General features: G+C 38.6%; 1 protein-coding gene across 1 annotated transcript in view; it reads right to left on the minus strand.

The window, feature by feature from the left end:
- Window positions 1-17,414, minus strand: part of LOC120103811 (kinesin-like protein KIN-14L) — an 81,574-nt gene extending 64,160 nt beyond the window's left edge. The window contains 2 exon segments of the mRNA XM_039120425.1: window positions 9,522-9,645; window positions 16,977-17,414. Coding sequence (XP_038976353.1) covers window positions 9,522-9,645; window positions 16,977-17,171 — 319 coding nt within the window. The 5' untranslated portion in view covers window positions 17,172-17,414.
- Between the last annotated feature and the right edge of the window lie 4,718 nt (window positions 17,415-22,132).

Below are 22,132 nucleotides of genomic sequence, written 5' to 3' on the forward strand. Positions count from 1 at the left end.
AACCTCACAAGGATTTCCATCTTGGATGAGATCTTGGTTTGTAAAGGTCTCAGCCGCTCGCCAGTAAGGTATGAAAAAATTGGCCTATATTATCTCAGCTGATATAAGCCAATATACCTAGAAATGTCAGCTGGTACCATATCAATATACTCGCCAAGATATTAAAAATTGGTTTCTTATAGTTTTTTAAAGATTTTTTATGTTTGACAGCAGGTGGTTATCAGCTGCTCATATGATCAGCCTCCCTCCAAAGGCAAAAACTTAGACACCCTCAACTCACTCACCATCACCGACATCTTGAAACCATCAGCCACACTTTCAGTCTGTCTTCTCCCTCTACTTTCCCAAACTCCCAGTTCAGCCCCCTCCCTCAGCTTTTCCTCCACTGCACCCTCCTCTCCCTCAATAGTTTTATATTCAAGGGTTTTACCCATGGATCTAAGTACACCATTAGCTGCAGTTTCAGACTACCTCCTCCCTCTATTTTCCTATCTCTCAGTTCAGCCCACTCCCTCAGCTTTCCCTCCATTCCACCCTCCTCCCTTTTTACATTTGCATTTAGATTCCACGCATGGATTCAAGTACTTGTGTGCAAGTTTACAGTCTTGGTAATGGACAGCATACAGTTTGGTAGCATTTCCATACCACACCATACCAAACCATACCGCTACACAACAAAAATACATTTTTATGGTTTTTTTTTCCAGGGTTATTGAACATTCTTTATCTAATTTTGAGTGGAAAATAGGACCTTGTAAGTTCATTTTGATATTTAAATGTAATATACTTTAATTTTTTTTATATTACATGCCTAGAAAATATCTTGACTATATAAGACAAGTTAAATTAACTAAGTATAACATTGAAAATGTAAAATACTTATATTAAAAAAAATGGAAATGGAACATACAAGCATCTGTCAAATTCCAAGTCAATTGTCAGTCCCTCATACACATCTTGATTATGTTGGTAATTGAGCCCTAAGACTTGACTTCAACCTTGGTATTACGCCCACCAAGGATCCCGATAACATGTCTCTACTAAACTGCCATGCTAATGTTGCTGCTTCATGAAGCACAATCACAAAAATCTAAAAAGGAACGAGCAAGGTCTAATCGCTAGTCTAATTTAGGCTAGGAAGGATGATAGCAACTCGAACACAAAGATTCAAACGTGCATAACAATATGGGTCATAACTCAGCCCAAGAGTATATGATCCGGTATAGATAATCATCCTAAGTAGTGGTGGCACTGCTTAACCATTGAACCGGTCTAACTTGACTCAACTCATTATATGTTGGGTTAGGTTACCTATTTGGTTAAGTTTCGATTTCGATTTTAGACCCATTCAAGAAACAAGTCGGGTTCAAGTTGACATATTTTGAATCTATCATATATCCAACCCGACCTGATTCCACCTCTAATCCTGAGTGCCAAGGGGGTACTGATACATCCGAGATTCTCCCTAGATGCACCACCTCCTCATCAGCTAGATTGGTATCACATCCACCACGTTTAGGACCCCTCCGCCTGCATTCTATATTGTCCTCTCCAGCCTTATGCATGTGGTCTCCATCCTGCATCGCATACTCAAACTGGGACTCATAAGCGAATGGAGTAAGCAAGGGGAATTATGTGCCACCAACACCCTGATCATTGTGTCCACCCTTGTCATCATTGATCATAACATGAAATGAACTAGGCAATCTGTCATAGAAGGATCAATAGTCTCAATCACTATGAATTGGCTCCTCCACTCTCTCCAATGGATCCGCCTTCTTTTCTTTTGCTATCCCTAAGTCTATGTTTGAGGCACCGACTTCTTACTCTTGCTCAATCAACCACCCTGACTCTCTTGGTTGGCTCGAATAGGCAAACTACCCTGACTGGTTGTGCCTCCCTTACTACCTCTGCTCCCTGACTAGCAGTGGTGATATCTCCTCAACATCCATCACTTCTCCAATCTGATGTCTCCGTTTTTGAACCAAATGGTAACCTTGAATGGCTTCTCCTTGAACTTTGTAATGGCTACTGTTGGTGGGCATCGGCTACCTATGGATATGGCATGTGTCGAACTGCCCAGTTCTCTGCTTGACTATAAGAGCAACTAGCCTAGGGGATGATCATGACTCATCAAGCTCTAGCTTGGCTTGCTGACCTCCAAGCCAACCTATCATCAAACCCTCATCATATATAAAATCATTGTAGAGTGGGTTCCAATACTTCAAATCAACTTCTTGCTAAAGACATTTGAACCTCAGCTATAGGTTGAGTTGAGCGTGCATAGACCAATGCATTTCATCTCTTCTAAGTCAAACATTTTTTTTTGTTGTGGATCAATGCAATGATCAACCAATTGCGCTTGCACCCGATAATCGAGACTATTTGCAAGAGGATCATGATTGCATATTTCCTCGAGTATAGGGTTGTCCCACTACAATGAAAGCACCATTCAGCTACAAAGATAAATACTGACATTGTCCATCCGCCCCCAATTTGTGTTAACACATCGCTTCACAAGATCTAGGGGCTATTCAGAGTCATGGCTGCATGTAGCTTAAGTTACGAGTACAGGCCAGCCCACCTATTTGGAAGCCTACAACTCAAATTACATAGTAACTCGAGTTGCTCTTCGATTTGCAACTCAATAGGTCGACTCACAATCAAAATGGCTGCAAGACAAGTTGCTTAAACGCACGTATAGTATCTTAATTTAAAAAAAAAAAAATCTTTTTGTTCTATCTCAATCAAAGCCTTAGTACATAACCCATGTCATCATCTCCCTCCTCTTCGACGCCCCATCCTAAGTTCACCTCCCGCCGAATCTCCCTAGCGTGCACCACCAAACCTCTTCCTAGCCTATCTCACCGACATCTCGCCTCTAATGGATTGAGTCTTGTTACACCCCCCCCCCCCCTCTTCCCATAGGTGTAGGAGTCCTCTCTATCCATTTGAAAGAAAAGCAAAGCCCATCTCCACACATCCATCGTGCATGTCTTTGCCCTCCTCGTCGTGCGTGTCCGTCCATCAAGCATGCTGCCACCCACCCTTACCCTTTACGAACCACCTCTCCCACCAAAATCAACAATTATCAATGACCATGGCCGCCTCCCGACACTACCCTGCCTTTGCTCCAAAATAAGACATCATGGACATGAGTATTGTTGTAACCCGACGACCGTCTAGTCCTTTGCGAGTATTGGTGGTCATCCATGAACGAGTCTTGGAAGCAATAGTTAGCTATGGATCTAGCGGCCGTTCCTACATCAATCTGGCTAGCCCCATCCCCTGGCACCGTAGAAGACCTCCTACATTGCCCCTCTCACACCTCTACCCGAACCCTTCCGCCTCTACCTCCTCCCCACCCATGGGCTACGGCGACACCCCCTCTTTTTCCCATCCTTCCCATTTCGCCCCTCTTTTCACAAGACTCTCCTCCAAACACAAGTAAGCTTTCTTATAAGTCAAATACTATAACTTAAGTTGACAAATGACTCGAGTTCTAGTGCAACTTAAACTATAAAGCCCCAAACAACCCCCGATGTAGAATAGTACTTGGATAAAGTTTTTCTTACTGGTGGCTACACCCCTCTCTAAGAATGTACCTTCATCCTCCCTATACCCTTTGGTCTATGGTGTTGATAACTTATAATATTACTGTGCAATATTCATAAATCAAAGACATTATAATGGGTGACTAACATCTAAGTAATATCTAATTTAAATAAAATCAAAAAGTAAATTTTAATTCTAACTAATGTAACCACTGATAGGGGGTACTACATATACTTTAAGTCCATATTAAACACTAGTAACCTAATTAATCTAGTATTATTTTAGAAGCAATCAGTATACCAAAAATCAAACAAATTTCTATCAAAAAATAAGATAGCAGATAGCAATGCTAAACCACGAGCATGATGCTAATTTTTAAAATCTAACATCTCCTTTATTTTCTACTATCTTTTTATAAAAAAAATATTTTTAATAAAAATAAAATAATTATCAAAAATCTAAAAAAGTTGTACCATTGTGTACATCTAAGACTAGGATATATCACGAAATCATACCACAATACAAAATTTTGGCAAGATGTTCCCATTTATGGCATGTAATAGAAGAAAGAAAAGGAAAAGAGAAGTATCTGGATCGAACCTCCTACTTACCCTTTCACTCTCTCCCTATCTTGGTCTTCTCCTCTTTCTCCTCTCTTACCTTGAATCCAGGGGAGAAAAAGGCATCAAGGTCGCTCTCCCTCTACAATTGATGCCCCAAACCAATGCGACGCCTTTACGGGACGAACCACTCAGAATCGGGCATTTCCCAGCTGTTCAGCGTAAGAACCAATCCGCACCAATTCAGGCACAAACATGTACTGAAACCATGAACCATTCAGGTTCGTGGTTGATATCATATGTTACCGACTATACTAGGGGCCTCGATTTGGTATTGTATACCTTGTCCATACTTACCATGCAGTACAATTAAGGTACCAATACCAATACATCCTTCGATACCATACTGTATTAACACATTGTATAACAACTGGCTCCCATTGTGTCGACAACAACAGGGTACCTTGTGTAGGTATGGTAGTGTATCGGACTATACTATACACATAAGGTAATGGTACTTTAAACCAAGGTATGTAATATCGTACCGAACAATTCACTCGATATCATACTATACCAACTGTGAACCGGAATGGTTCATGGTCCGTACGCAATTTTTTCCAAACCCTATGAAATGGTCCTTATCGGGCAGAAGCACCCCAAATCGGTTCGAGGCCTCAATAATTGAGGAGAAAAGGATCCAGTCCCCTTTTCTCCCTCTATTTCAAGGTAAGAGAGAAGCAATAGAAGAGAGAGCAATCTTGGACATATCAAGATCTCCTTGGTACTTAGGATCATCATCCTATACTAAATCATATCCTTCCGTACCAAGTTATGACCCATGTGGATATGCAACATGTTCAAGTGGGTACTATCCTCCCCAAGCTCAGTCAAACTTTAGATAAGACCATGGTCGGTCATTTGTCCAATTTTTGCAACTATACCAGTCAAAACAGCACTATCAAAATGGCTATCTAATACATACAAGCTTCTAAGATCCAAGGTGAGCACAATACTAAGACTGAAGTCACAGGACCCAATTATGAGCGTGACCAAGACTTTTATAAGGGACCTCGACAATCGACTTGGAATTGACAAGATGCATATATATTGCATTTCCAATTTTTAATATATGTCTTTTACATTGAAAATGTTATACTTAGTGAATTTAACATGCATATATAGCTATGTCCTCCTTTAGGCATGTAATGTACAAAATTAAAGTGCATTTAAACATCACAAATGAACTCAAAATACCCTATTCTTCACTCAAAATTAAACAAAGGAAGCTTAAAAACCTTGAAAACAAAAAAACAATAACATATATTTATGGTGTATAGGTATGGTTCGGTTCGATACGAACCATATCATATCAATCTCCTAGGGCTAGTACCCAAATTGCAAAACTTGCTTTAAATGTCGGTTTACCACTAAATGATGAAAACCAAGTCCAAAAGTCAAGGGCCCTGGGTGGTGACTAGTGGCCTAATCTAGGCATTAGACTCATGGGAAGGGGCCAATGCGCTTGATCAATCTAGAAGAGAAGGTAAGGGCCACAGATAGTGAGAGTAAAGATGCATAGAGGAAGTTAAAGGAAAAAAAAGGCTATTCATGGAGGAATAGAAAGAAATGGCTAGTGGCAATTGCCAAAGAGATGGCGGTGGCTAGTAAAGGTGCAGGCAAAGAGGTCAGTTGATTGGTTGGTTAAGGGATAAGGGAGTAGAAGTGAGAGGGCGAAAGTCAGGAGGAGGAATCTTGTCAAGTGCTTCCTAGTTAATCTTATTTTAATTATACTTGCCAATTGATATGTTGATGCATTACTTATTCTATGCCAGCTGAGATAACAAGTCTCAACTCTTTCAAAATTTTCCAACTATCAATCTCGGTCAAGATAAACCATAATCCCAATTTATATCAATACTGGTTCATATAGCCCAAAGGTACAAGTTTGATTTAGCGTTATTATTAGACTAGGATTCATTAAAGTCAATTACCACAGAAACAAATTATAAGCAACGCCTAATCAACTTGGAAACCAAATTGGTACCTGGATCAACCAATTTGTGTTACTTGTTGTAAAGTGGCATCCATTAATTTTCCACAGCAATAATCCCCTCTTAAATTGATATCAAGCACATAATTACTTTCGTGTTGACTAAATTAATCTGAAAACATAATTTTATTTGGGCCATTGATCAACAGCTTCTTTATCAAATAACCAACTTCAAGATTCTAATCGAAGCCTAGCTCATCCTTTTACCCCAAGATGGACTATTCTCTATGAATCTAAAATAAACAGAATCTCCTAAGTGCCTCTCTATTCATGAGGCTCTCAGTTATTCCATTTCACATTTCTTGATCTTCACACTTCTATAACAATTCCTATCCTAAATAACCATAACTTACATGGTTCAGTTCTTACTCTGAGGGACAAAACAAGAGAAGTAGACCTCCCAACGTATTTATCAAAAAATCAACCATTAAAAAGAATAAGAACAAAGAACATAAAGGATCACAATCAGACTACCTCTCATGTGCATTGCACATGCCAAGCTCTAGCTTGCTTAATATTTCTAACTCTCACATTAAGATATCTGCACAAAAAGTCTTCTAAATATCATTATAGCTTAACATCTGACCCATGGTCATCCGCACAGCTCCATACTGACCATATCACACCATACCAGTAAGTTACCAATACAATACTTAGGTTCAGTTCAGCATATGAAATTAGTACATACCAGTCCAAACCAAGCAAAACTGCCCATATGTTGATACCAATCCTGTCGCCAGATTTCAGACGATATGATGGCTGGAGCGAGGAAAAAGGTGTTGGAAGGTGTTGGAAGCTTGTTTCAGTCCATATCGTACCGATCGTATCATACCGAACCAGTAATGTATCAGTACAATTCTCTGTATTGATTTCGCGGATCTTGATCAGACCCCTTCTCTATTGCTATGAAACCTCCATATTAAAGTTTCTAGAACCCCTAGGGACTCACTATTTTATAGGGCAAGTTTAAGTAACCCCTTGACCGTCCATAATCCTTCAGTTATGCCCCATTTTCCAAAAATGGGGCAGCCAATACCATAATCATACAATACCCTAGTTTCCTTGATCTTGAGGTTCACTGACGCATAGTGGCCATCCATAGGTTATTCCACATCACTAGTATATTGAAAACTTCATGCTCAGTTGCTGCCCCATATTCCCATTATATGGTATAATTTTATTATCGACAAACTGATGGTAGTTGTATAGACCCTACTTTCAAGTCATAATGAGATTTGAGATCTGCTTGTTGGTGGATACAATATGTTCTAGACATTCAACAATCAATCTTAACAAAAAGAAAAAATAAAATAACCCTACTAATAGCTAGTTAATTAGCAAATGAACCAATAGTAAACCCACAATGAGTAGCATGAACTTTAACTAAAGTCGCAGAATATAAAGTTATCTGAATTAATACCTCAGAAAGCCATCAAATTTCATAACAAGAAATATTAGATGGTCTTATCATATGGCATCTCAAAAAAAAAACTTGCAAGGAACTCCAGCTTCCTTAAAATTATCTAAAATTTATACAGTATCGACAAATGTGCCGGCCGGCAACCATAGGGTGCAATACCGGTCTGTACCTTATCGAACCATGGCATACTAGAACCCTGGGGAAGGAGAGGGAGAGGGCCGGAGAGGAAGGAGGGACAGGGAGAAGGAGAGGGAGAAAAGGAAGGAGAGGGAGGGAGAGCAAGGGAGAGAGAGGGGAGGAGGGACTCACCTGGTTGATCTCCCAAGTCCGGCAGTCGTAGCCAAAAAAGGATGGGGAGCAAAAGAAAGGCCGAAAGGAGGAGGAGGAGGGGGGTGTCGACAATGGAGGCAAGGGTTTCAAAGGGCCGCACAAGGGAGAGAGAGGGAGGGGGGGCACGAAGGGCCTAAGGGATCCATGGTAGGACAATGATGGCAAACAAGTAAGGTTTCAATGCCGGGACGGGAGCACAGGGTGTGCTCCTCTCATGCAAGCCAGGAGGGAGGGTGATCACGAACTGAGGGTGTGGTACGGCTATTTAATCAACAGGCACAAACCGAGGGGGATTAGGTTCGACCTATTTAATGAAATGGGCAATGGGCTAACCATGGGCCTTTTTAATTTTGTTCGGCCTATTTACCAAGCCAACAAGACGAGCCATCCCAATTCTCCATTAATTCAGTTTGGTATACATCGAACCAGGAGTACAGCCAACCATGCATAATGCTATATATCGCTTTTGGAGAAGAGCCAATGCTTCATGCATATAACCCTATCCTTTGTGCAAGCAAGCACCTAGCTCAGGATCTTGTATACAGCATTCAAAAGGCTTCATAGCTCTACAGCTGACTATTTCCTCCAAACTTCATTTGGAGGAAGCATTATTTATATACACACAAAAGCAGTCAAGCACACAAATCTAGTATTCTTTATCGTCTTTAAACATCTATAGCTGTTTAAAATCATCAGAAAAAAAACCACGTGCTTCAGAGTGCCCCAAAAGCATTTAAGAAAAATCAAAAAGGGAACTTCATGAAACCCCTGTGTCTTCCCAACAGCTCCAGCCCTCATCCTCCTCAAACTCTTTTGCAAAAATGTTCTAGGTGATAAATCTAATTAAATAATGAGTAGAACATTATAAAGCTTAAGGGGCTTGTAAATCAAAAAGATTAAGATGAAGTGTAAAAATCGAAGAAAGCATTTTGTTAAAGGTCCGAAAATTGGAAAAGAAAAATGAAATTTATGGTTTCTAACAAGAATCAAAGTTTTATTTTCGAGCATAGTTTGGCACATCCTTAGATCAAAATTTTTCACCAGCTTTGTTTCCTTTCAGATAGCCAAAAAAGCAACTGCATAAAGCCACAACAATACATAGGAAAAAATGCAAGGATTTTCTGCATATCTTGTAATTAATGTGCATTTAAGGTATGGGTTTAAGATGAGTTAACATAATATAGCGACTAGCTATAAGCGCAGCCTCAAACTTCTATGATCATCCTAACTGGTTAAGCTTCACAATCAACCAACTTCATGCAGCATCACTGGGATACCCAAACAATTTACACCATGCATTCCAATAGGTGATATTTCACAGAAGCATTATCCGACAAGTAAATATAAATGAGCACAACACAAACAGTTTACAAGATTAGTTACTGTATACAGCTGCATAAAGAAAAAGTGCATGTTGTCCACCATTGTCCAAGGGTGCAATCACAGATGGAGGTACAAGTAACACAAAAAAAAATAGGGAAATAGAAAGACAAAAGAAAACTTGTATTCATGTAGCACAAATAAATAGAAAGATGACCAACAAGCACAATGCTAAATGTGCATGCAGAAGGTAAATGCATTGGAACAGTAGTTTTAATCGCCTTACCTAGTTTGTGAGCCCTGTCAGAAAGAACACCCAGATAGCGAGTAACTCTATCAAGTTTTGCATTCGAGTATTCTCTTAGGTCGCTCGCTTCCTGTCTCAACTCCAAGTAGTCCTCTCTAGCATGCTGTCAGGCCAATTTAAGAGATTGCATAACACATGAAGATAACAAGTACACATATCAGCAAGAAAAAAATATAGGGAGAAAGAAACCACCTGTGCATGAAACAATTCTTGATGCAAAATAATAATCAACAGCCAACTATGTTTTAGCCACATTTTTCAGTTGAGTGAATATTAATTCTATTTGCCAGATGATATCTAACCTTTGCTCCAATGACATTTAGATCTATCCATATATAGGAACAAAGACCAAGGCATGACACTCTGTATAAGGTATAATTTTGCATACATAATAAAAGCAGGATTATTTTATACTTATCTTCATAAAGACTGCGAACATTAATTTTGAGGCACAAATAGTAAAGGAGTTGGCTTATTCAACATGCTCCATGGTGGTTCGGAGGGGAAAAAATGCAAGTGCAGAGTATTCATCAAAACCATCAATTATAATTTATTCTTTGTAAATATCTACTTTAGGGTGTAAGGAAACCACAAAAGACATCTAGTGGAGCCCCCCCCCCCTCTCTCCCTCTCTCTATATGTGTGTGTGTGTGTGTGCAGCGTGTGTGCATGTATGTATATATGAAAATATCTATATGTGTGTGTATATTTATGTACATGTATATGTGTAGACTGCGAACATTAATTTTGAGGCACAAATAGTAAAGGAGTTGGCTTATTGAACATGCTCCATGGTGGTTCGGAGGGGAAAAAATGCAAGTGCAGAGTATTCATCAAAACCATCAATTATATTTTATTCTTTGTGAATATCTACTTTAGGGGGTAAGGAAACCACAAAAGACATCTAGTGGAGCCCCCCCCCCTTCTCTCTCTCCCTCTCTCTATATGTGTGTGTGCGTGTGCGTGTGCAGCGTGTGTGCGTGTGCAGCGTGTGTGCGTGTATGTATATATGAAAATATCTATATGTGTGTGTATATTTATGTACATGTATATGTGTGTATGCATATATGTATATGTATATGTGTGTGTAGAGAGAGAGCGTGCTAGACTTGGCTACACTCGAGTGAATCGCCACTCAAATCCGATCAAGTCTACATTGGACGGTGGTGGTCCCATATCGATAATTCGAGCCATTGGATGTGATATACTACATCTATACTACTCACATACCAAAAATCATATGATTTGGAGACTTCTAGCCTATGCATCACGTGGTCAAAAAATTGAATATTCTAAAGAAAATTAAATTATATATGTTTTTTGATCAGTTGATGCATAGGCTAGAGTTCTCCAAATCACATGGTTTTTGATGTGTAAGCATGTTAGATATAGTGAATCACATCCAACGGCTCGATTCATTGATGAGGGAACTTTGTTGTCTAATGCACATCTGACCGAATCTAAGTGAAGATCCATTCGAGTGTAGCCAAGTCTGGCTCTCCCTCTCTCTATCTCTATAAATAAATAAATATATATATATATATATGTGTATATAAAGTATACAGACTTCAAGCCTATTAATACAAGGATGCAGGGTATTAGCCTCCTGAGAGGGTACAACGCACATCATTTTGGCCCCCAGTTCTGCTCTTTTCAAGATTTAGGAGACTCAAAACATCATCCCTTAAATTCAGAAGAATTGCAAAGCTTGCTTAGAAGAAATTGGGATCCAAGAAACTTTGGAATTTTCACAAATACAACGCAGACATTGTACATCTGAACCAGTCATGTATGCCTCTCCTGAATTTTTACATCCTTTTAGCCTATATGCATGTCCATCAATACCATGATGTGAACATGTCATAAATTTTTGAGACCCCAGAAAAACATAAAATGAACACTTCAGAATCGTTAGGAATCCCTCACACAAGGGTTGCATAGGGTAGCAGATCCATCTAAGTTAGCTCTAGTCAGCCTCTGCCATACTTAAGCAATAAAATAGCTTTGTTATTTTCCCTAGGCACCAAGCCACAATTCCAACTTTGAAAGAGTTCAACAAATACAGACTCTATTACCAGTAAATAAATCAAAAATTTAGCCTGCCTCTTAATAGCTCTCTTAGCATCTTCAAGAATATAGCAGAATAAATAGGTTCTATGCATATAATTGTGTTCCATCCATCAATTCCTCTCAGTTGAGTAGTTCCAAACAGCTGCCAGAATCACCACACATGACAGCCACTACATTTGGATAGATAGAAGAAGAGGAACTCCTATTCAGAAAAGATGCAAGCAACACTAGTCTTTTCTTTGATAAGTTTGACACAGGTGCCATAGTGTTGCCTAACCATTCAGCCAGAGATGTCGGATGCGAGATCTTTAGCTACTTGTATCGATTTGCCACCGTGTGGTTGGATACAATGCGCTAGTAGGATGGGAGTTAATTAAGGTCAAGGGAGCAGGGAAGAGTTTGTTCTTCGCTCAAGATCTCCAGCAACAGAACATACCCATTTAGGAACATGAAGAAGTGAAGAAAATTTGATGAGGGATATATCATGAGCCCTATGTTACATTTGGCACTAGCTAAATACCGTTTCTAGGTTGTAACCTAATAAGAGTCAGGAGCCTGTCAACAATATTTCTCCATCAAAAAATTTGAATAGCTGGCATCAAATGACTTACAGATGGTCCTTTGATCTGCAAGTTCTATTGCTAAAAAATATTACCTCATAATATATCCACACATGCAATTGTACAATCATTCTTCACAACAGGTGCTGTTATTAAGATCCCCTTTGATTATCTATAAAATTATCTTAATATTCCTAACTTGAACTTTTCAGTCAATTTTCTTGCTCTTAAGCCAAGGAATTCTCTCAATCTTAAATGTACTTTGCAAAGAGACAAGATCCCGTATAAAAAGCATTATGTTAACTCTGTATCAAAGTAAGAATTCAACCCACCCTGTGCTTATGGTCCTGCAGAAATTGGAATAACTACGGTCCCTTAAAAGAAAAATAAGAAAGAAGATGAGAATGGAGATTCATATCCACGGATCAAAGGGCAAACATGTATAGGGGAGTAGAAAGTAGATGAAGGAAAAATGGAAAAAGTGATGAAGAGATGGGGAGGAAGAATTATTGGGTGCAGAACTTCCTTATACTATTAAGAATATTATCGAATCCCCAAATTGCCCTGAGCAGCAGGGGCACTAATTGATCTATAACATGTTCGAGCTATGAAACTAGAACAAATGTAATAGATGAGGCCCATATGCATGAAAATGGATTGAAAAGCACACTGTCATCTTAAACTCAGCATTTATATGAACTTAACTAGTAGACCTCCATTACTGCACCACTTGATCAGCAGTCTGATTTAGGAGTAACAGTCAACCAGTTGTCTCAATCCAAATGGCCTTCATGAAATTATTGGCCATTTGATCAGCAGTCTGATTTAGGAGTGACTAATTTTTTGCCCCACTTGATCTCTAATTTTATAAGAGAGCTCCATGGTCTCCGCATCTTCATCCCGACTCTTTGACCTCCAAAAAGCGCCCACAAACAGGCATGCGCGTACCTCCCTGATTAACACCTCAGGCATGTACCTTTCTTAACTTTTATGTGTATCATTTTTTTAACATATACATCCCGCCATATCACTCTAAGTGACTTATCAAAAAAAAGTTCATAAGATTAAATGGGATGTATATATAGCAAATCTACTCCAATCAATCTTAATAATGAGATCATAGCATCCATCACATGCTCCCTTTGTATAACAGCAATGTATCACACATGCCAAATACTAGTTCCTAACAAAATTAATCATCCACCCTAATGCATTTGTTCTTTGAAAAAAACTGGATTATTAACCAAAATGTTACGCTAACTCACTGCAATAATATGACTTCCAAACACCTTCCAATAGCAATTAACTATGAAAATGGACACCTCAGTGCATAAGTTCACATGATGGATGAGACATAACTCAAAAATCTACATCTATCTTCTTATATATTGGATCTTTTTTCATAGTCTCCAATTTATAACATTTCTTTCAATGAAGAACTTGTAGTTAAGTCTTGTCAATTAGAGAACTTGCCCCATCAATATCAGAAAAATCTTCTATCTATTAATGATCTTTGAACAAACTGATTAGAAGCACCTTTTAGATATCAAAAATATGCAAATAAAGTAACCATGATAAAACAGTCCCACCAGCTTTTATGTATTTAATAACATACTAACAAGGGAAACAATTTCTAGACACATGACCATGAGATAAATCAATCTACCAACCAATCTTCACACCATTTGATATTGACCCCATTCCTCTTCCTCTCATCTATATTATTGCAAACAAGTAGAAAATCAGGGTCATGTGACTTGCCATTTGCCCAATTCGAGATGTCCCCCCATGTTTACCACCTGTTGGGGTAGAAAAGGGGCCTGCGGATTATCTATAAGTTCAGATTGATCTATTGTAAGCTTGGTAGCAGGGTGCATAGCCATAGGCTTGGTCACCAGCATTTTCTCTTCCTAAGACCTGTCACATTTATACTGGCAAGATCTAACCCGTGTTGACCTAGCTGCACCAACTCCCAAAAATGTAGTTCAATTTCACAGGTCTCAACTGCATAAATATTTGCTCAGAAACTTCTTCAATCTTTTTATTCCTTCAGTAACACTCCTTATAAGAACAACACCATCCACATATTTGAAGTGCAACATTTTGTGAATATTGAGAAATCAATTCAGCAACTAATAATCTTATATGATATAAATCTTTAACAAATTTTTTGAATAGGGAAGTATATGTTCATTGAAAAAACTAAAAAAAAAATATTGATGTGAAAAAACTAAAAAGAATTATTGATGAGAAAAGAGCCTCCCAATAAACTACAAACTTTATGATGCATACATGTCATCAATCTGTGAACCTTATTAGAGCTTCCCCATAACTCTCCCATTCACACGCAAACAAAGGGAAATAGAGAAACAAACTGGAACCATAGAACAAACTAGAATGGGTAGTTTTTATGGTGCTCTACAGCAACAGACATAAGGTGCCAAGTTTAGCAGTAGAGAGGATAGACCTTAGATCAATTGAAAAATCATATTCAGTAAGAATATCCTAAGTTTACTCCACCACAAACCACATTATTATCTATACACTTAACTAAATATGGACAAGCTAAGCAAGATCCCTATAGAATGATCGTTCATGAAAAGGAACTTGTTGTGCAAAAACTTCTTCCAACTCAGTTCCCCATCAGAGTATCCAGATAAGTTCGAGATACATTAGTTTTATTTTGATAACTAGAATGAATCAATCTAGGTAGGATCTAGGACAAGATCAAGAAAATGGAATTTTGCAATCCCTGAAAAAAATTAACTAAGTCAGTTTTTCCAAAAATCTTATATTGCAATGATGGCCATATAAAGATCTTCCTGAAGAATTTAATATCTGATTGCATCACCATCCTGCCTCTCTGCAAGCGAGGATAAGGCTGCGTAAATTTGACCCTTCCCAGACCCCACAATAGTGGGAGCCTCATGCATTGGACAACTTTTTTTATTGCATTGCCACCATAATTTATTTCATGTTGGACTAACCTACTCAACACATAACCCAATATGGTTGCCCTATAAAGTTAACATGTTATACTGCAATAATACTCAAGACAAGCCGCATGGTGACTATATTAAAACTGTAGGAAACAGTTTTATCCTCATGTCTAAGGAGCAATATGAACTAAATTTTTCAGCTCAAAATTTCATTTATGAACTAAGTGAAGAACCACTTGCACCACCATTTTCAACACAAATGGGGCTCTCATCAATGAATATAGAAAATAAGAACCACTAATCTCGTATTTATTCTCCCATAAGATAGCTGTTAGCAGCCATGACCTTCTGTGTGCAAAAAAAAACAATCTCCAGTTGCTTACTTGTCAGTGGCATCAATGGTTGAGTCAATATTTCATAGGTCTCCAAAATTTCACTAGGAAAGCTAATCTGATAAAGAAATGACACCAATAAGATAATTTCTTCAATGGGGAACGTTGTTTATCAAGACATCAGCAGGAAAAGAAAAACCTTCTCATATCAGAAAAACTGCTAGGAGAGATGAACTCCTGGTGCAAGACAAAAGAAGGTGTCCTCTATCAATAAAAGTTTCTAAAGTTTTTATCCTAGCAACTCTAGACGCATCAAAGAGCACGGAGGAATTTCTTCAACATTGGGATAGATTGTGTCATCTAGTTCCATTCCAAAAGATTGAACAATACAGCAAAATTACCCTACAACATGTATCCATCCCTTGTGTTAATATGAGGGAGTTTCTTACCAAGAAAAGAAAGATATCAAGCAAGCCACTTGTTTTCCTGTTCTTCCCCTGAGTGAGCAATATCATTGAGCTACTGTGCAGGCTTCAACTACCTCACTTGCTTGCTCAACTTTCATGGAAGATGATTTGTTTTCCTGGTTAGTGACACTCACCTATCTTTTCAGATTACTTCTTCTCAATCCCATTCCTGCAATCCATTATCAAGGCATCTTATACAGTAGTAACCATGTACAAGTCTATACCAATCTAATAAATGTTAAGTTTTGCTATTACACTAAAAGATGAGCTAAATAAGTAGCCTAAATTTTTTGACTTCCATGAAAAGCCTCCAGTTTAGTTCTTTAACTAGCAAACCTTCTGCGACACAACACAGCAATTAAATCATGAACTTTAAGAAAAACCAAGAATATAATGCAAAGAGGAAGTGCATGGGACAATTATAAAATCAAACGTATAGCACCATCTAAGACTGCAACTATCATCTGTCCTCTTCGTCATGCACTTCTCTGGTATAGCAATTCACTAACTATCATACAACACTGATTTGGAAATTTAGAAGTCCTCGAATTTAATAACCCCATATAGTACCCTTCAAGATCCCCATCCAGTCATGCGTCTCTTCTTCCTGTCTTCTTGTACCATTCAACAATTTGTTACCATTCTCCACTTCCACTCTGAAGCTACACAACACATGTTTGCTAGGAACCTTGAAATCATAGCATGATAGATATAACTTGGCAGAAATGACCAACTTTATGAATCCGTGTGAAACTTAAACTCGTAGTGCAATAAGGAGCTCTTAGCAGAATGACAAACTTTATGTATCAAAGTATATCAAAGTGCACCGAAGTGTACACACATAGAGTTCTTGCTAAAGTAGAGGCCACCAAACAAGCTCAGATAATCTTAGGCATAAAAATCGCTCATTTTCTCATTTTTACCGAATCATAGATCTCATTCCAGCTGAATAGTGGCCAATTTACAGAACAGTATAGTGTCAAATCCACATTTTTACTACTGCAGTGAAGAAGAAAAGAAAAGATTCAGAGACCGAGAATGGACGAAGGAACAAGAAAGGCGAAACCTTGAGTTGGTCCTTCAACTTCTGGAACTTGGCAGCGAGGGGCTGCTTCGGGAGCTCAGGGCGCTGCACCAGGGACGACGGCGAGACGGATAGCCTCCGGACCACGGGGTGGGGCTCCGGATCGTCGCGCTCGAAGGACTCTCTGGGTTCAAAGCCCGGCAACTCCCACGTCCACCGTTTCTTCTGCTCCGCCATGGCCGTCCCCCTCTCCCTCTCCCTCGCGATTCGAACCCTAGAAACCGAGCGCAAGAGAGGGGAAATGGAGAGAAATGGAGGAGAATGGGGAGGACGCGGGGAGGAGAGGAGAGGAATGGCGAGTTGAGGGGGTTGGCGATCGGAGGAGGGCTCTATCTATAACTCGTGAGGACGGAGAGGAGACACCCAGGCCAGAGGTTTTCTACCACCCCAAGGGTGATCCTTCGCGCATTGGTGTGGTCGCCTAGCCCTTGTCTAGGTTTTTTCTGTTTCCTTTTTTTTTAACTTCATTCATGGATCCTTAGTTTGAAATAGGTGACATAAAAAATAAAATAAAATATTAAAAAAAAGTTCATTGTCTTTCGACTATTTTTCGTGTGAGCTTGTGTTCGACCTCACCAGTATTGTAAAATGGGTTAGATCTAGTTGGAAAATCGGATAAGCAATTTCAGGGCATCTTTAAGTTATCCTTGAGGAATATAAACAGTATTGAGATAAGGTGAGAGAAATCTTCTTTTATATTTGGATTTTTTTATACTAATCTTGTAATCACACAGCAGCAGGGTACAAATGATTTTAAGTGATGGTTACTCGTTTGTTCAAAGACAAAAATTACTACTCCTTTTGAGTTTGTTTTCTGTCGATGATGTATAAGTAACCATTTTCTTACATTAAGTGGGATGAAAGTAGTGGAAAGGTAGAATCCTGGGTACTAAGGAGCTATCTATCCCCGATTATCAAAGGTTTGACATTGATGGTTTTGCTTTTTGGGATCGACATGTTAGTGTTTATCCAGGATAATTGGTGTATTTTTAAAACTATCATGTTTCTAATCAAGACTTTGACCTATAAATCTAGAAATTTTGATAGTACTAGCATATAACCCACGCATCGCATGGAGTGCTATTTTTTTTTCCTTCTCTAGATGCTATTGAAATGTAGTATAGAAGATATGTAGTAGCACAGATAACATAAATGGAATAAAATCTAATAGATATAAAAGCTTAATTATTTTTTTAAAATAAAATTTTGATATTAGCATCATGTTATACTATGATTATACAAAATTTTAACAATATATGTATAATAAAAAATAAAAAAAATATTGCATCTAAAGGATATTTAAATGTAATGTAGCGGAGTCGTTGATAGTTGTACTTTTACTCTTAAGTAAGAATATGATCATCAAAATGCAAAAACAATAGTGTAATCCAATAACCTGTTTTGGACATCGACAGGATACAGTACTAATTAAAAGAATTTTCATTCATATTAGCATATATTAAGTAAAAATGCTTATTAATAATATCACTAATATCTGTATTAATTAGTAGTACTAATGAAAAAAATTTGTTTAATATAGTTTACTAAGCTAATAAGCTTCTTTTTAATGGTGTTATATTTTTATATTTTGATGAAGAACTATGTTAAATAAAATCCTTACTTACCAATCAAAATAAAAAAAAAATTAATAATGTTATCAATATGGACATCCACGAAAAGAGAGCTCGGCTATATGTAAATTAGATTGTTGTAAAATATTAAATTAGAAGTATTGGTATTTTTATTGCTATTTAAAAGAAAGGATGTGGTCATTGAATCTATCATCGAGGTCATTCAAGAAGAAGAGGACATAGTTTAGGTAGAGTTACCTGTAATCCAAATCATCTACAAATAGTTCAAACTCCATGAGTTGGATAGCTTGCTCAAAAATATGAGAAAATAAGTTAAGCTCGAGCTGAGATCCTGCTTTTAAACATGCAAAGACCAATTAATCAATGGCTTACAAAAATAAAAGTAGGTCTTTAACTTAAAAGCTAGCGTATTTATCAGGGGAGTTTCATAGATATGGATACAGTCTGTCTTGCTCAGTAAATAAGAGTATGTAGGTGACGGCTTGTGCAGTAAATCGGATTTTCAGGCAACTAACCCTACCCAATACATCTAATTCCAATCAACAACTTGGGCCACCACAAAATCTATTCCTTTCTCAATCCAAAAAGTTTGATGTCGAAATGGTTGGACAGACAATCAGCATCACATAAGATCATGCCAAAATTTATGCGCTTTCCATCGCTTGTACTTGTGGTGCCCATCATTTATTCAAATAAAAGGGTACCCTCTATAAAACAAAAGATCTCGAGTTGTATCGAGGATGGCGGTCGGTGAAGTCTCATGGTGCTGATATCGGAAACTTGAATGGTGATTAGCTTAATACACCTTTCAAAGAATGTTTAGGTGATGTGCATTAACTAATTTGTCTTTAAAAAAAATTCATCTACTGGAAAATTCTTTAATTTTTTCTTTTCCCTGCAACTAAACTTTAAGGCTTGATCCAAAGGTCCCTAGTCTATCCCTGGATTCAAATGCCCAGTACAAATAACCTCACAAGCATTCATCGCGCTCACTTTTCATGATGAAAGGTTTCTAGCAGCCATTATTGTTGTTTAATAATTCTTTATCTCCTTCAATATGACCTTAGGAGGAAATTACCGAGCCCAAGGTTGTTGCCTTGTTGCAAGTTAACTAATGCGAGTAGACCCACAACAGAAGTAGTTTGGTCCCCTTCACATCATTACCCATGAACCTTAGTCCTTTGCAACAATAAAAAATAAACTATTTTTGTCCAACGGCCCTCCCCACCAAAATTTCTCTTGGAAGCCAAGCTAGCCAGCTAGATCAACCTTGACTTCCACTTTCGGTCCTCTCCTTTTGTCCTGGAAACTGTTCAAATGAACCACAGCGACAAAGTAGCTAAACTATTCCTGGCATCCTACCTTCTCCCCAAGCGACGAATCAAACGGACCAGGACCACCGGAAAAAACAGTCAAATAAGTGGACGGCTCATACGTGGGAAACAACCTAGCTCTGGCTTCTTCCCGAGCGAATTTTCTGGTGTCTCGGTTGGAGTTGTGGGTCCCATGTGATCAACGGTGCGCACCGGTTAACATTTTGGCTTTGCGCGCCATTCCGCAAAGGCGCGAAGTAGAGCGCCACTGCTTAGATTTTGACGTGCCATGGTGAAAACATGCGGAATAATATGTGTAAAAAAAATAAATGGATATAGATGTAGTTTGATAATTATTGGATGCCAGATTTTACTTTAAGTAAAGATTGAGCTCACGGCTTATTAAGCAATAAATCTACTTTATAGAATTAAACCAAGCTAAATTATAGAATGCAGCTTAGTTAAATCACATAAACATGATACATCTGTATAGATAACTTCATGACAATTAGTTTCAACTAAGGCTGCAAATGGGTCGGGTCGACCCGACCCGCGTAGACCCGACCCGTCCCAAATTTTAGGACCCGCGGGTCCGGGTCGGGTCCTAAAATTGGACCCGAATCATTTTCTGGGTCGGGTCTGGGTTTACCAAACAGACCCGACCCGACCTGAATGGATCCGAAGAGAGAGAGAGAGGAAAAGCAAAAGAGAGTCTTTTCTTTCATTCTTTTCTTTTCTTTCTTTTTTTTTTTTTTTTTGGCGTGGGTTGTGGTACTGTTGGTCAGCGTGGGAGGATAGCATGTTAGCAACAAGCATAGGTTCACAGAATCCAAAGGAACGTCGGCCCGTCAGGATTCTCTATCGATCTATTACATTGTTGATACCTCTGGTGTCTCGGTAGCTGCCTTTTTTTTTTTTCCTTCTGTTTTTTGGTTTTTGCTTCTTTTAACTTTTGAAGGGAGAAAGTGAGGGAACACTGCAACTGAATATGGGTCATGTGCCAGTTTTCTGTAATGGAATTGGATTTTGGAAGAAAGTCTGGGATTTTTTTTTGTCCTCGTGAGAGGGGAGCTGGGAGACACCGAGTTCCGTCCAATCAGTCATATAGATAAAAAATAGTGTGATATGAAATTTGGCTTGTAGACCGACTTAGTTAGTAAGTCATGGGTCATCTGTTCTGGAGCTCAATTGCAAGTCTTAAGTCATGGGTCACCCGGCACCTCATAATTATGATATGACCAAATTAGATTTGCCCAAATTTTTTCCCAAAAGCACAAAAAAATTGGACCCGATCAGACCCGGACCCGACCCGAATCCGACTCGGACCCGACCTGACCCGTCCCAATCTTCAACCGGGTCGGGTCCGGGTCCAAAATTGGGACCCGAACAAAAAACCGGGTCGGATCGGGGTCACCTAGGACCCGATCCGACCCGACCCATTTGCACCCCTAGTTTCAACAATATTCTTATATTAACATGATATATTTCATCTTTTGAATATTATGCACAAAATGAATAGTTAAGTGAAATCAGATTAAGATAGATTATCTAAGTGTCAAGATCATACTATGTATGTATTCATATATTGATACCCAGGTACCCAATTTCTAATAATTCTACTTTACAGTCAAGGACTATGGCCATATTTAAACCCTTCAACATAGGTCATGCCATTCTTATCCCTATGGTAGGGTCGCCACATTTAACCCCTGTGTGGTCTAGATTCTCAATCAGAACAATGATCATATGGCTCCATGTAACCCTTGCTGTTTAGGTCATGCCATACTTATCCTCATGGTGGGGTTGCCACATATATCCTCTATGGCAGTGTCACACCATGTTTACTCCCATGGCAGGGTTGCCACGCTAACCCTCATGAGAATGTCAAGTGATACATATATATACATAAATTCAATCTTCTTTCCTTTTATGATAACACTGGTACATGTATATACAAGTATAATACAAATACAGAATAAAGTAATATAGTCATTGCTTCGAAACATGCAAGACATGTAATATAAGAGAGGTTGAGGCTGAGAGAACAAGTGCCGGAGAGGTACGTGCGATTAAGAGATGATGGGGATGAAGGAGATTTTACCTCAACAACCATAGACTATAGTATTGACAAGGAACTTTGGGTATCGATACAAGAAGTGAAAAATGTTGGAAGTTGCTATCCAAAGACAAAAAAAGGATTAAACACCTAGGGAGAAAAAGAAGAAGAGAGTGC

The sequence above is a fragment of the Phoenix dactylifera genome, unplaced genomic scaffold (assembly GCF_009389715.1).
Source record: "Phoenix dactylifera cultivar Barhee BC4 unplaced genomic scaffold, palm_55x_up_171113_PBpolish2nd_filt_p 000802F, whole genome shotgun sequence".
Taxonomy (NCBI): Eukaryota; Viridiplantae; Streptophyta; class Magnoliopsida; order Arecales; family Arecaceae; genus Phoenix; species Phoenix dactylifera.